At 36.7% G+C, this 13,653-nt stretch overlaps 2 protein-coding genes across 3 annotated transcripts; one reads left to right on the top strand and one right to left on the bottom strand.

Annotated features, from left to right (window-relative positions):
* Nucleotides 1-1,167: 1,167 nt before the first annotated feature.
* LOC113058380 (zona pellucida-like domain-containing protein 1) lies at nt 1,168-9,170 on the bottom strand. Of its 2 annotated transcripts, XM_026226222.1 has the most exons (12): nt 8,465-9,170; nt 4,220-4,440; nt 3,963-4,075; nt 3,250-3,476; nt 2,974-3,158; nt 2,822-2,894; nt 2,634-2,731; nt 2,269-2,349; nt 2,011-2,182; nt 1,768-1,867; nt 1,661-1,681; nt 1,168-1,554 (listed from the first exon to the last, which is right to left on the bottom strand). In XM_026226222.1, the coding sequence occupies exons 3-12, from the start codon at nt 4,063-4,065 to the stop codon at nt 1,448-1,450; spliced, it is 1,167 nt and encodes a 388-aa protein (XP_026082007.1). In that variant the 5' UTR covers nt 4,066-4,075; nt 4,220-4,440; nt 8,465-9,170; the 3' UTR covers nt 1,168-1,447. The 2 variants fall into 2 exon arrangements, with proteins under 2 accessions (XP_026082007.1, XP_026082006.1); XM_026226221.1 differs by lacking the exon at nt 8,465-9,170 and having other exon boundaries at nt 4,220-4,613.
* On the top strand, nt 7,982-13,341 carry hspa8b (heat shock protein family A (Hsp70) member 8b). Its single transcript, XM_026226219.1, has 9 exons — nt 7,982-8,086; nt 9,198-9,410; nt 9,645-9,850; nt 11,133-11,285; nt 11,365-11,920; nt 11,998-12,200; nt 12,275-12,473; nt 12,552-12,784; nt 12,870-13,341. Exons 2-9 carry the CDS (start codon nt 9,206-9,208, stop codon nt 13,053-13,055), a joined length of 1,941 nt encoding a protein of 646 aa, XP_026082004.1. The 5' UTR covers nt 7,982-8,086; nt 9,198-9,205; the 3' UTR covers nt 13,056-13,341.
* The last annotated feature ends 312 nt before the right edge of the window (nt 13,342-13,653 follow it).

Genomic DNA, 13,653 nt, shown 5'->3' with positions numbered 1-13,653 from the left:
GATAGCACTGTATAACTGATAGACTTATGTTTTATTTATTTATTTTTCCTTTTTTATTCAAAACAATTCCAGACGTGCTAACTATATCTAGATTCTCAAATACATGTGTAAGTAAACGTGTTTTGCACTTTTATAGATTGTTATTTGATCATCAATAAATATGGTCGGGCAAAGCAGACTAAAAGTGTAATCGATTAACTAGGCTACACATAAAAACACGTCTTTTTACTTACCAGATATGGGTGTCATGCCACAAAATATTTTTGATATGACTGACTTTGTATTTAATGTGAATTATAAAACAATATTGTAAGTTATAATTAGAAGACTTTCATTTTACAGAGAGCAAAGAACATGATCAAATGTATGTACATTATCAGTCAGTATAGTCAGAGAGAGTTCAGACACTCTCAAAAACTCTCATTAAAATAACTTAACATTGTGAAATGAACATCTTTGTGATTGTCAAATATAAAAATAGATTATTCGGCTATTTTTGAGCTTTGGAAGCTGCAATTAAAATCCATGTGGCTCAGAAATCTGAAGGGGTGTAACGATGCTACCCCGGGCCGGTTGAAAATCGACAAAAATAGCACATGTGACGATTTAAATCGGTTAGTATGTTAAGCACAGGAAAAGCCTTATTTTGTTTATATGAAGAGGTTTCTTTTATTTGTAATATTTATTCATTTTATTTATGATTTGTTTTAAAAATGTAATTTAGATTTGTTATTTGACATATTTCAATTTCACAAAGAAATGTGCAGCGTTTTGTCTGGGGGGGACAGAAAAACAATGCATACATTTTTTTGTGCTTCCGTAGACGGTGACGTGTTTCGGGAACATTCTATTTTCTCCATTGTAGATTATTGATTTAGTAAATCCAATATATAGTTTGTACATACTTTCATTGTGTTATTTAATGAATTCATACATTACAAAAATACAAAAAGTGGAAAACAAACGTATAGAGTACACTGTCAGTCAAATGCATGTTTATATTATGATAAATACTAAAATACTTAATACTTATTTGAGTACTGTTGTGCAAAATTTTTAAGCTGCTAACCTAAATCCTAACATTCAGTGATGACCTGGTTGAGTGAAAAACCCAGAGGACAAAGACAGTTTTTCTAATATTTTTATTCAACTTTAAACGTTAAATTGTTACATTCATAGGCCCCAAAGCAGTTTTACATGCATTATAGACTTTTTCAAAAAAATATGTAAACTACATAGTGAATATGTTTCTTTTTTTTTCTTGTTCTCATGGAAAATCTTAGAACAAAAAGAAAATAAAAATTACAAGACAACAGTCTATTTGCCTCATTAAATTGGAAAATAGAAGTGCTAATAACTGACACATGATAAATGTTCTCACATTTATGTAACAGGTGAGATATCTTCTAAGAAACGTTGTGTTCAGTCAAGTGAATCCTGATGTAGATCACTGTGCAGGTCCTGATGTAGACAACCAGTTAAATAGAAAGAAGCTCAGCAAGCCAGTGGTTATCCCAACATACGTCAGCTGAGGGATGGATGCTGATGAGGTTACTAGATAAAACAAATCAATATTAAAATCGCATCATAATAGAAGAACATCAATAGAACTATTTAGATAAGGTTCTACACGAGTTCATTAAAATGAGTGCATTCTTACGTCTACTGCTGACAGGGACACCTGAGGGAGACGCGATGAGAATTTGAAATCAGTACAAATCAGTAACTTCAGTTATTTTTATACAACTACTATATGATTCTTCATACCACTGTCAACTTGGGTTCTGATCGGTCCTGAGGAGACAGTGGCAACCACAGATGTAGAGTTGAACTCTGGAGATGGTGCTTCTCTTTTCCTAACGCATTTCTACAAAAACAGACACAGAAAAGGTCTGATGAAATCGGCAGATAACCAAAACCACGTGAGTTGAGCCGAACTAAAAAACATCTCAAATGAAGTAAACATATTGATTATTTAAATTCTGTCATCAGATGAGCACGATTAGTTACCGGAAGCAAGGAGGAGCAAGTGGAGTTCTCACAGAGTCGGGTAGCACAATGCAGGTAGAAAGTGGAGATGGACAGGTTTTTGTGTTCCAGAAAGCGGAAGGCCTCGAAGGAGAACTGAGCTACCTGAGACATCCCATTCCAATCAATCTTTGTCTGGGCGTCACGCATACACCTATAAACAACAAAAAGATGGGATTCTCACAAGAGAATTTAAGTGTCTTCTCAACTACTCTCTTTTAGTTCGCTTTAATGACTCACCCAACAAAAAGATCGTAAGAGGTGCTGGGGGCCGGATATGGGCTTGTCGTGGCATAACAACGGTCCAGCAACACATTGAACCTTGCAATACACAAAAAGACAGACAATTAGATTTGATGATTTGTGTAATCGTTATATTGAAATAAACCTTGCTCGAAATAATCCTGAATGAAAAATCGAATATAAATATTGGATGAAACCTTTACGTTTGACTAAATGGCTAACTAAAGCTTATATAAAAATAAATCGAGTTCAATTGAAGTTCTATAAAACAAAAACGGACACAAGCACATAACTGAACTTAAATTGCAAACTGAAAAACTGTAAATAAACAATACTAAAATAACACTAGAGAGAATTCTTACTTGTTTGTCAGATTTGTTGCCTTGACCTGCACATATATGCGAGTCTTTAGCTGCAGCCCAGTAACTGGGATCTGGAGTTTGGTAGAATAGTCGGGCGTCTAAAAAACGTTCAAAATAAAGACAGGATGTCATGAAAGTTGTATTCACTGATTTATTGAGCAAGTGTGATTTCATGAAAAGATCCTTACACTGAAAAGACCCATGCTTAGAGTACTGACGAATGTGCCATTGTTGTCTTTTATCGCTAGGCTCACTCCTGACCTTTTGGCACAAAGAGACACTTTATCACAAAAGTACAGAAAGCTCAACCGAGAAACTGATTCTTGGGATTTCTACTCACACGCTGAGCTCAGTGTTGTTGACTAAATACTGCAGTGGATACAGACATGAAAACTGGTACATAAGCTGTTGCCTGTACGTGATGGTGCTGGTGCTGGGATCCCAGGAATTGATTAATCCGGACACATTTACGGACTGGATTTGGGAGAAGTCTGAGAAGACTCCTGATCCCACTTGACTTGTAATCTAACCAACAAACATGCCAAACAAACCCATTATTGAGATCTGTAGGATTAAATGTTTCAAAGTTGATTGCTTTAAAGTGAAAAGCTCTTACGTTCATATTGTTGCCACAGAGGGTGAGCGCCTCCTGAGAGATTGAGAAGTTAAACAGCAAGACGGGAGGATTGACAGTCCAGTCCGCTACTCCATAGCAGGATGGGACGTTAAACTTAGCATTGAGTGCCATTAGTGATTCGTTGTATCCCCCGAAATACATTGGACAGATGAGAACTTTTAAAAACATGGAATTGGTTCCACACACCACTGTTATATCAGCGTTATCTGAAAGATATATAAATATTCGTTTACTCAAGGTGCTCCTGATATTTTTGTATTTGTTTTCGGCAAAAACATTTGAATCTTTTTCTAGTAAAAATGTCAAAATATCATTTAATCAAGATGCATGTATTTGAGAAGCTAAATTTTCAATGATAATTTTGTAAGAAAATTTAGGAAAATTTAAGAACAATGAGAATTTGTCCCAATCTAACTTTATTTTTTATTTACTTCACTAGCTGACTTTTTTTTATTTCTTTTCTCTCTCTCTCTCTCTCTCTCTCTCTCTCTCTCTCTCTCCCTCTCTCTCTTTGCCATGTAAACATAACTACAAGTTACAAATAACAAAATATATGCTCTGAAACACTTGCTTCTCAAGTAAATGTATCATTTTCTCACAACGTTTAGATCAATTTTACTGGGAAATAAGACAAATGTGATTAAGAGACTGATCTTCGCAGTGAATCGTGAATGTAGCGTGTGAGCACTAACCTGCCGGTCTGTACGTGGGGTGAGTGAGGCATGTTTGGAGACCCTGACCTTCACACTGTAGAAGAAGGCCAGCAAGACACAACAGCTGGACTAGTCTGATCATCCTGAAACAACTAAAGAAGACAAACCAACAGAATAGATTAATATCTTATTAATTTACTTATTAATATGAGTACACTTAAATCAAAAAAGTATTATAAAGAAGCAATCATTTGTAATGTCATCTAAATCATTTTAGAGAACAAAAGAAGCATTACCTTTTGAATCAGCAAACTCTTGATGAGTAACTTCTCCTTCCTTTCTTGCAGATTCAGTATTTATACAGATGAGATGGGTGTGAGAGAAAACATGACAAAAGACAGGGCAACACGAGCCTCTCCAGCGATCTGTCCACTGATATCTATTCAGGGTAATTAAGTTTACAAAACTGTTCTGTCATCAATATTGTTGATTGAACAGATAGGTCACAGAACCACACCTGAAACCGGCACATGGAAATAAAAGTGTGTCAGGACTATGTCCTGATTAAGGGCTTAAGATTTCAATTCATCCTATTCAGTCAGGTCAAACAAATCAACGGTTCAATAATACAAGTTTACAATACCATTGTACGATTTTATATTTAGACAATGATCTCCTTAAACATGTAGAATGTATCCTTTTTACAAATGTATTTGTGTTTTGAGGTTCTAAATTAGAATACTTATTCATAATAAAATAATTAATCATAATTTAGTTTCATTTGAATAGACATTTATTTACAGAATTATTTTTTCTATTATTACAAATTGGTTTTATTACCAACATTATATAAATATATCTTTTGTGCTCCCACAGAATAAATAAAGTCATACAGGTTTGGAATGACAGGAAGAGTAATTAATGAAATTTTCATTTTTGGGCGAACGATTCCTTAAAAAAATGTGATAAGGGTATAAGATAGATTTGATATAAGAAGAGATTTTGATACAAAAGAAACATAACAGATTTGATATAAAAGATTTTCAGATGTATAGTATAACAAATATATATCTATATTCATGCAGAGCTGGGTAAATTACATTAAAATGGTATTCCAATACTGATTCCAGATTACATGACAGAAATTGTAGTTAGTAACGTAATCCATGACATTACATTTTAGGTATTATGATCAACACTACTTTTTAATTACTTTTAGATTAAAAGAACGATTGATTTAAAATGAATAATCGTGTACCATATTGAATCGTGTACCATATAAAAAATATAGATTTATATAGATTTATTGTTATTAACAACATTAAGTGCATTAAACATTACGTTAGGCCAAGGTATCCCAAACTGGGGTTCATGAGGAAACTGTAAAAAAAAAAAATGTATGATTAAAATATAAAAAAAATTAAAAAAATTAAAAAAATACATTTAGCATGCAAATGTGTACTTAATAATTACAATATTTATTTTAAAATATCTGGGGTACTTATTAGGTGAAAGAGGTTCGGTTGACACACACACACACAAATAACATTTTGGGAATCCCTGTGTTATATAGTTACATCATTTAGCAGGGTTTGTGCATTTTAATGTTTCAAAAGACAAAGCTTTCCAAAGACATAGTAATAGACGTTTAAATAACCTACTGAGAGATAATTGAGTGTTCATCAGTAGCTGATGCAATGTTGACATGTTGAGAAAACACTTCTTAAAACTGAAATGATTTTTGTAAACCCAGTGGCCAAATGCTGTGGCCTTTCCATTTTCTGTTCACCTGACTAGTGACTGACCTTTGTGTGAATGTCTCAAAAAATTGAAGATTTTCTGAATGTATATAATTAGGCTATATTAGAAAGGAAAACTTAAAAGACTGAAAATAAGAATTAGGGAGAATCAATAAGTTATGAATAATTTATTTCTGTGAATAAAATGCAATTATGTAATCCATAAAAAAGTAACAGTGGTCAAATTAAGAGTATTTTAAAATGTAATTTAATCTAATTACAAGTACTTATTTTTTGGAATTTCATTACATAATCAGATCAATACATATAATCAGTTACTTACTATACCAAACTTTTGGTTTTGGTCACTTAATAAGGGATTTTAGAGATAGAATATCTTTTTATGAATATTAGCACTAACTCTACTACTTAATTCAGAGTTAAACACTTATTTCGACACAAAGGTACCCACTGTTGCCTTGTGAGAACTGCAACCACAGGGCATTCCCTCGATGAAACCAAGCACCATTCCAATACAGGTCAAATCAAATACACTGTACATACACAAAAGGCTTGGTGTGCTGGAAGGGGATCCCTCTTGTAAGACAGAGCCATCATGATTCTCAAAGAGTTTCTTTAAAATTGTCACATGTATGCCGCTTTTGGTATTCAACAATTAGCATTACATTTCTTTATAAATTCTTATTTTTAGTTCATATTTCTTAATAAACATTAGCCTAAATATTGAGTTTTTCAGCTATAGTGGAAAACGAATTATTAATTAACCTGTGAGAATTCGGTGAATGTAGTTTATGGTCATTTCAAACTTTACTTTGTTATTATGACAGGTTCATGATTATATGCCTGCCCTTTAGCTTTATCCAGGTCAGGTACAAAAAGCTATTGTGAATGAAAATCTACAATTACATTCCTCTGTTTTCTGAATGATCTCACTTTTGTTGAAAATATCACATAACAGAGGATTTGAAATTATCAACCACTTTGCTTTGTCTGGTGCTCAAGGGTGTGATCAGCTTCTGCTGTGCTTTCTGTTAAGGCTCAACACATCACACCCTCCATACAATACCTGTCAACTTTTACACATTTAGTTTCTACTGTCGCTGTACTGTTGTACTGGGCTGATTGTCTTACTGAAATCTTGTACACTATTGACAATTGTGACAGTTCTCTGATGAATGGGTTTTTTCATGACTATGCCACCTTGCGGCTATTTGTTGATGTGGCAGATTTATAGTGCAGCAATAATGCAGTGTAATGCAGAGATAGATAGACAGACAGGCAGACAGACAGACACACAGACAGACAGAGATAGATAGATAGATAGATAGATAGATAGACAGACAGACAGACAGACAGACAGACAGGCAGGCATACAAACAGACAGACAGACAGACAGAGATAGACAGACAGACAGGCAGGCAGGCAGGCAGAGATAGATGGATGGATGGATGGATAGATGGATAGAGATAAAGACAGAGGCAGACAGAGATATATAGATAGACAGACAGACATAGATAGATAGATAGATAGATAGATAGATAGATAGATAGATAGATAGATAGATAGATAGATAGATAGATAGATAGATAGATAGACAGACGGACGGACGGACGGACGGACGGACGGACGGACGGACGGACAGACAGATAGAGATAGAGATAGAGACCGACAGACAGACAGAGAGAGATGGATGGATGGATGGATGGATGGGCGATAGATAGATAGAGGCAGACAAACAGAGGCAGACAGAGATAGATAGATAGATAGATAGATAGATAGATAGATAGATAGATAGATAGGTTTAAGGTTGGGTAGGTGTAGACTTAAAAAACAATCTAATACGTAGAATTATTTTTGTTGTTGTTGTTGGTTTCCTGTAGCTGTATCCCTTCTAGCTACAATCGCGAATCACACATAATTAACTTACTGTATTACTGTAAAAGAGGGTTGTGGTTGGTTTGGACGTTAATAAACCATAACTATAACGTTATAAATCGCGTTTTTCGTTGTCGAATTGTAGGTTAACGTTACTAGGCTTCTACCACTGTGTTACTGGAGGTAGCAAAATCTGACAGGGTTGCCCAAATCGACAGGACACCGGGAAAAAAGATGATCTATGGTCACCCTAACGGTGTAAATTACCAGGGAGTGTTCAAGAACTGTATAGATCGATATTTTTCTCCTTTTAGGAACATTCTGCTGTGTAACAGACTGAATCCTGCAGGCGCTCTCCATCTGTGGGCGCTTTAGCGGCCGCGCGATGTGATTGGCTGCTGCGCCATTTCTTGTTCTGGACTGTTCTCAGGAAGAGTCTTAAAGCACTACAGCACGGTTCTGCTGCAGACATCGCGCGCGTCTCGAGCTGCGACACCACAGGTGACTGACAGACTTACAGCGTTTCTGGTGAGAGTTATGATGACTTTTGTTATTATGCATCGAAAGTTCAAGAGTTTAGGTTTTTTTTCTATAGTTATAAAAAGACTGATTGCACAGTTGGTAATATTGCAATACTGAGACATATACCACTATGCGTTGAGTGTGATGCTGTTCAGGCTTGCTTGATAGTTTAGCAACTTAACGTTGCAGTTTACTCAGAATTCTGTCATCATTTATTCAGCCTCACGTTGTTCCAAAATTATGGGCTTTCGTTATTCCGTAGATCATAAAGAGATGGCTATGGTGACTGAAGCTGCGTACCGCTAACAACCAACGCGAGCGAGGAAATAACCATAACAACAAAAATGTCATTTTACTAGCAATGGCTAAATATTATTTGAATACCTTTTTCTGCATTCGAGCTGCATTCTAAACCAGAAATGATATGGAATTCTCTAGAACGTTCACGCCACGTTTCTCGGAGTGTTGTGCGCGCGTTTGATTAAGGTTTATAGAACGTTCTAGCGGCAGATGATTCCAGAATAAGACACTCCTATTCTTTCCAATTCAGGAATGCTTACGGAAATGACAAATGTTGCATAATAGTTTGGAGCAAACGATGGGAAACCGAACCTAACTTTCCCATCAGAGACAGTCAATTATCTTAAAGGGATAGTTCACCCAAAATGTATAATATGTCGTTTTACGTTACTCAAAAGGAAATTAAAGTGACAGTTGAGTCTGTCTATCTTTGGTTTTTCCACAGTAGAAAATTAGTCATATAGGATTGAAATTGCATGAGTAAATGATGACTTTTTTTTTAAGAATGGTTAAATAGTGATTTATAAACATATTATCCCTAATGAAAGTGAAGTAATGATACAAGCTGCTTTCCTAAGCTCTGTTTGAAGTAGCATCTTTTAACACAGTGGCAGCTGATCCGCCCTGTGGTCCATGTAGACCACAGGATCATCTGATGTCTAGTCTGCCAAAAAAGCTTTTGAGTAAATAAAGAATTGAGCTCTGGAGAGGATATACAACAAATATATAATTCCTTATTTTGAAGGCCTGGGTTGAATGTAAAAATATGTTCCATCATGAATCTTAACCATCTTAAATGATGTATTTTTGTTGCCAGCAGAAACCATGTCCAAGGGACCAGCAGTTGGCATTGATCTGGGGACCACCTACTCCTGTGTGGGGGTCTTTCAGCATGGCAAAGTTGAAATCATTGCCAATGACCAGGGTAACAGGACCACTCCAAGTTATGTAGCATTCACAGACACCGAGAGGCTGATTGGAGATGCTGCCAAAAATCAAGTAGCAATGAACCCCACTAATACAGTCTTTGGTAAGCATCTTTATGCATTTTTTTAATGTCAAGATTGTTAAAAAAATTATAAAACAGTACAAATTTGGGACATTTACAAACAGTTGTCAGTTTATTTATTGGAAAATAATTATCGGCTTTTTGGTATTATCAAGAATTATATCTGCGTCCCAGTGCTAACATTACTGTTTTTACAAGTGTTGTTAAACTTAAGTTGCACGTGTTCTGAATTTGTTGCAATATTTGTTTCTCTAGACGCAAAAAGGCTCATCGGACGGAGGTTTGACGACTCTGTTGTGCAGTCAGACATGAAGCATTGGCCGTTCACTGTTATAAATGATAGCTCACGCCCCAAAGTTCAAGTAGAATACAAAGGGGAGACTAAGACATTTTACCCAGAGGAGATTTCTTCCATGGTGCTTACAAAGATGAAGGAAATTGCTGAGGCATACCTTGGAAAAGTAGGTTTCTGTCAAAAACAATGCCTGTATTTGTTTTAATGATGTTGAAAACCTACCCATTGTTGCTGTAGGTCTGAAGATGTTGACACATTCAACCTGTCAACACTGACAGTGACAGATAAGAGCATGAAAAAGGCCTGTTTGAATAACACATCTTAAAAGGGGACACAATGTGTGTGTTTCAGTAGCTATATTGCATCCTTCATATCTCCGAAGAATCTTTACTTTTATCAGATTTGTAAAAGAAAGATACAGCTTTATGATTCTCTCCAAAAACAGCCAAGCTCCAGGAGGCATGCCTTGGGTGGAGCTGAAGACTTGTGACCATGTTTGTGATGTTTACAATATATACACTTGCGCCGATTGCCAACGAAACACAACAAAAATGTAATGCGGTTCACCAATATCAGTGTTGTAGTTGTATACTTGTAAGTGTACTATTTCAATACTTCTTGGGACTAATTTGGCCCACATTCTACTAAACAGAAGTGTACTTTTAAATATACTTTTAGTATAATGGTAGTAAACTCTAAGCATACAGCTAATTTACATCTATGTTTTTAGTTTGTACTGTAACCATACTAAAAGTGAACTTATAGGTATACTGATAGTTTACGCATAAAATACTTATAGCATTTTTAGTAAACAGTGAAATATAGTCTCTGCAAACTTCTAGTTTATTAGTTTTATACTGCAAGTATACTCATAAGTTTTCTTTACTAAAAGTATAATTTTCTATTTTGTTTTCATTGAAAAGTAGAACACTAATAGCACACTTGAATAAACGTCTTTTTCTAAAGGGTGGGACAACTTTGTCTCTCAGTATCAAACAATCTGAATATCCAGCATCGAAAAGGGCCTTGTTTATAAAATGATGGGTGTGCTCTCTCGCTCTATTTGCTGTGTGCACACTCTCTTCCGGGAGAAGTGCCTATACATGGAGTTCTGCCCTTCAAGGCGTCATAAAGGGCCATACTAGAAAATAAATTTTCCGAAACTTATATGAACCTGGAAAGGAGTGAATTTGCCACAAAAATACTCTGTCATAAGTCTAACTCATTTTTTTTTTTAAACTTTGGCCATGTTAAGCATGAGAATCCAGCTCTTTAACAGTAAAAATAACTCGGGATGCTTGAAATAGCATTGGATCCATGGACCTGCCCCTCCCCCACCCTAAACATTTGTTTGGAAAGTGTCTTCTGATTCAGAGGATGATTTCAGTAAAAAAAAGAAAATCAACTTCATGTTACACTTCATGAAAGATATGAATCTGTGTTCACAGACCATCACGAATGCAGTTGTTACGGTTCCTGCTTACTTCAATGACTCTCAGCGCCAGGCCACGAAGGATGCTGGGACTATCTCTGGCCTCAATGTTCTACGAATTATCAATGAGCCAACTGCTGCTGCCATTGCCTATGGCCTGGACAAGAAAGTAAGATTTTTACTTTTACTATACAACAATATTAAAGCAATAATAGTTGAACACAACTGATTTATTTGTCTGGTACCAGGTTGGTTCTGAGAGAAACGTCCTGATCTTCGATCTTGGTGGTGGCACTTTTGATGTGTCCATCCTTACCATTGAGGATGGCATTTTTGAGGTCAAGTCTACAGCTGGAGACACTCACCTTGGTGGAGAAGACTTTGACAATCGCATGGTCAACCATTTCATATCAGAGTTCAAGCGCAAGTACAAAAAGGACATCAGTGACAACAAGAGGGCCGTCCGTCGGCTGCGCACAGCGTGCGAGAGGGCGAAACGCACTTTGTCCTCCAGCACTCAGGCCAGCATTGAAATCGACTCCCTTTATGAGGGAATCGATTTCTACACTTCAATCACAAGGGCTCGTTTTGAAGAGCTCAATGCCGATCTCTTCCGTGGCACGTTGGATCCGGTTGAGAAATCCCTTCGTGATGCTAAACTCGACAAGACTCAGGTTCATGACATTGTCCTTGTTGGAGGATCCACCCGTATCCCAAAGATCCAAAAGCTCCTTCAGGATTTCTTCAATGGGAAGGAACTGAACAAGAGCATCAATCCCGATGAGGCTGTCGCATATGGAGCAGGTAATCAAAATGGACATCATTTTGATTGTCCTTTTCTTCCCTGAATGTCCTATTAGAGACATTTTTCCTTTATATAGCTGTCCAGGCAGCCATTTTATCTGGAGACAAGTCTGAGAATGTCCAAGACCTGTTGCTTCTGGATGTTACTCCTTTGTCCTTGGGAATTGAGACTGCTGGTGGCGTTATGACCATCCTGATCAAACGTAACACTACCATCCCAACCAAACAAACACAGACCTTCACCACCTACTCCGACAACCAGCCTGGTGTCCTCATTCAGGTGAGAAGATGACCTGTGTGCCGTTTTTTGGTCTTTGTCCATGGCAAAGTTTCACAGTTATTGCATTCTTCTAGGTGTATGAGGGCGAAAGAGCCATGACTAAGGACAATAACTTGCTGGGAAAGTTCGAGCTGACAGGTATCCCTCCTGCTCCGCGTGGCGTCCCCCAGATTGAAGTAACCTTTGACATCGATGCCAATGGCATCATGAATGTGTCCGCCGTAGACAAGAGCACTGGCAAGGAGAACAAGATCACCATCACCAATGACAAAGGTAACATAACTCTTGAGCTCCTGATTGTCTTTTACCATTTAAACCCAAATCCTAATCAATGCTTTACAAATTTTCCAGGACGTCTAAGCAAAGAGGACATTGAGCGCATGGTCCAGGAAGCTGAGAAGTACAAGGCTGAGGATGATGTCCAAAGAGAAAAGGTTTCTGCTAAGAACGGCCTTGAGTCGTATGCCTTCAACATGAAGTCCACAGTTGAAGATGAGAAACTCAAGGGCAAGATTAGTGATGAGGACAAGCAGAAGATCCTTGACAAGTGCAATGAGGTGATAAGCTGGCTGGACAAAAACCAGGTATGGTTCTCAACTTTTGTGTCTGAGATGTCCAGTCATATTCATGCATCTGTTGCACTCAGTTCTACTTGTCATTTCGGTACAGACAGCTGAGAAGGATGAGTTTGAGCATCAGCAGAAGGAACTAGAGAAGGTGTGCAACCCTATCATCACCAAACTGTACCAGAGCACTGGTGGGATGCCAGAAGGAATGCCTGGAGGCTTCCCAGGAGCTGGAGGTGCCCCTGGTGGAGGTGGATCCTCAGGACCAACCATTGAAGAAGTTGATTAAATCATTCTGAGAAAGTTTCTCACTGTTTAAAGCACCTTGCTGTGTTGTTTTGGAGCACCTTAGTATGTATAAGTATGCTTTCTCTTTTGCATGTTTCTCAAAGTTCAATTTCGGACCAATTGTGGGTTGACATGTAACTCATTTGAGCATTAACTACCAGTTCGCTTTGAAGCTGTTTTGAGCAGCATGTTTTTGTTTTCGTGTTAAACTTCACATTCACATATAAAGCATCACATTCTGCTGTGTTGAACACTGACAATAAAGTATTTGCTGTTCACAAAGTGAATGCTTCGTGTTCTTGGTTCTTCCATAAAAGTAAAGTTGACCTTGTACTGTTGTTGCGGTGTAAACTGATTAAATACTCAACTGTTCAAAAGTTTGGCTCAGTAAGAACTTGAAATTAAAACTATTTTATTCAGCAAGATTAAATTGATCAATAGTGACAGTAAAGACAAAATACTGCATATAGTTACAAAATATCTATTTAAAAATCTTTTCAACTTTCTATTTATCAAAGAATCGTGAAAAAATGTCATAGTTATCTATATATTCTAATGACATTAAAAATAGCAAGCTTTTCTAAAAGTTTTCTTTTTCT

Source organism: Carassius auratus, chromosome 40 (assembly GCF_003368295.1).
Source record: "Carassius auratus strain Wakin chromosome 40, ASM336829v1, whole genome shotgun sequence".
In the NCBI taxonomy this organism is placed as follows: domain Eukaryota; kingdom Metazoa; phylum Chordata; class Actinopteri; order Cypriniformes; family Cyprinidae; genus Carassius; species Carassius auratus.
This window is presented reverse-complemented; position numbering and strand designations above follow the sequence as displayed.

Bases quoted from the DNA above. Each gene is read 5' to 3' on its own strand.
- LOC113058380 (XM_026226222.1), bottom strand. From the start codon at position 4,065: ATGATCAGACTAGTCCAGCTGTTGTGTCTTGCTGGCCTTCTTCTACAG. The intron at 2,895-2,973 runs GTGAGTAGAAAT...TTGTGCCAAAAG, and splicing joins AACAACACTGAGCTCAGCGT to GTCAGGAGTGAGCCTAGCGA. The intron at 1,868-2,010 runs GTAACTAATCGT...CTGTTTTTGTAG, and splicing joins CTTGCTCCTCCTTGCTTCCG to AAATGCGTTAGGAAAAGAGA.
- hspa8b (XM_026226219.1), top strand. From the start codon at position 9,206: ATGTCCAAGGGACCAGCAGTTGGCATTGATCTGGGGACCACCTACTCC. The intron at 9,411-9,644 runs GTAAGCATCTTT...TTGTTTCTCTAG, and splicing joins CCCCACTAATACAGTCTTTG to ACGCAAAAAGGCTCATCGGA. The intron at 12,201-12,274 runs GTGAGAAGATGA...GCATTCTTCTAG, and splicing joins AGCCTGGTGTCCTCATTCAG to GTGTATGAGGGCGAAAGAGC.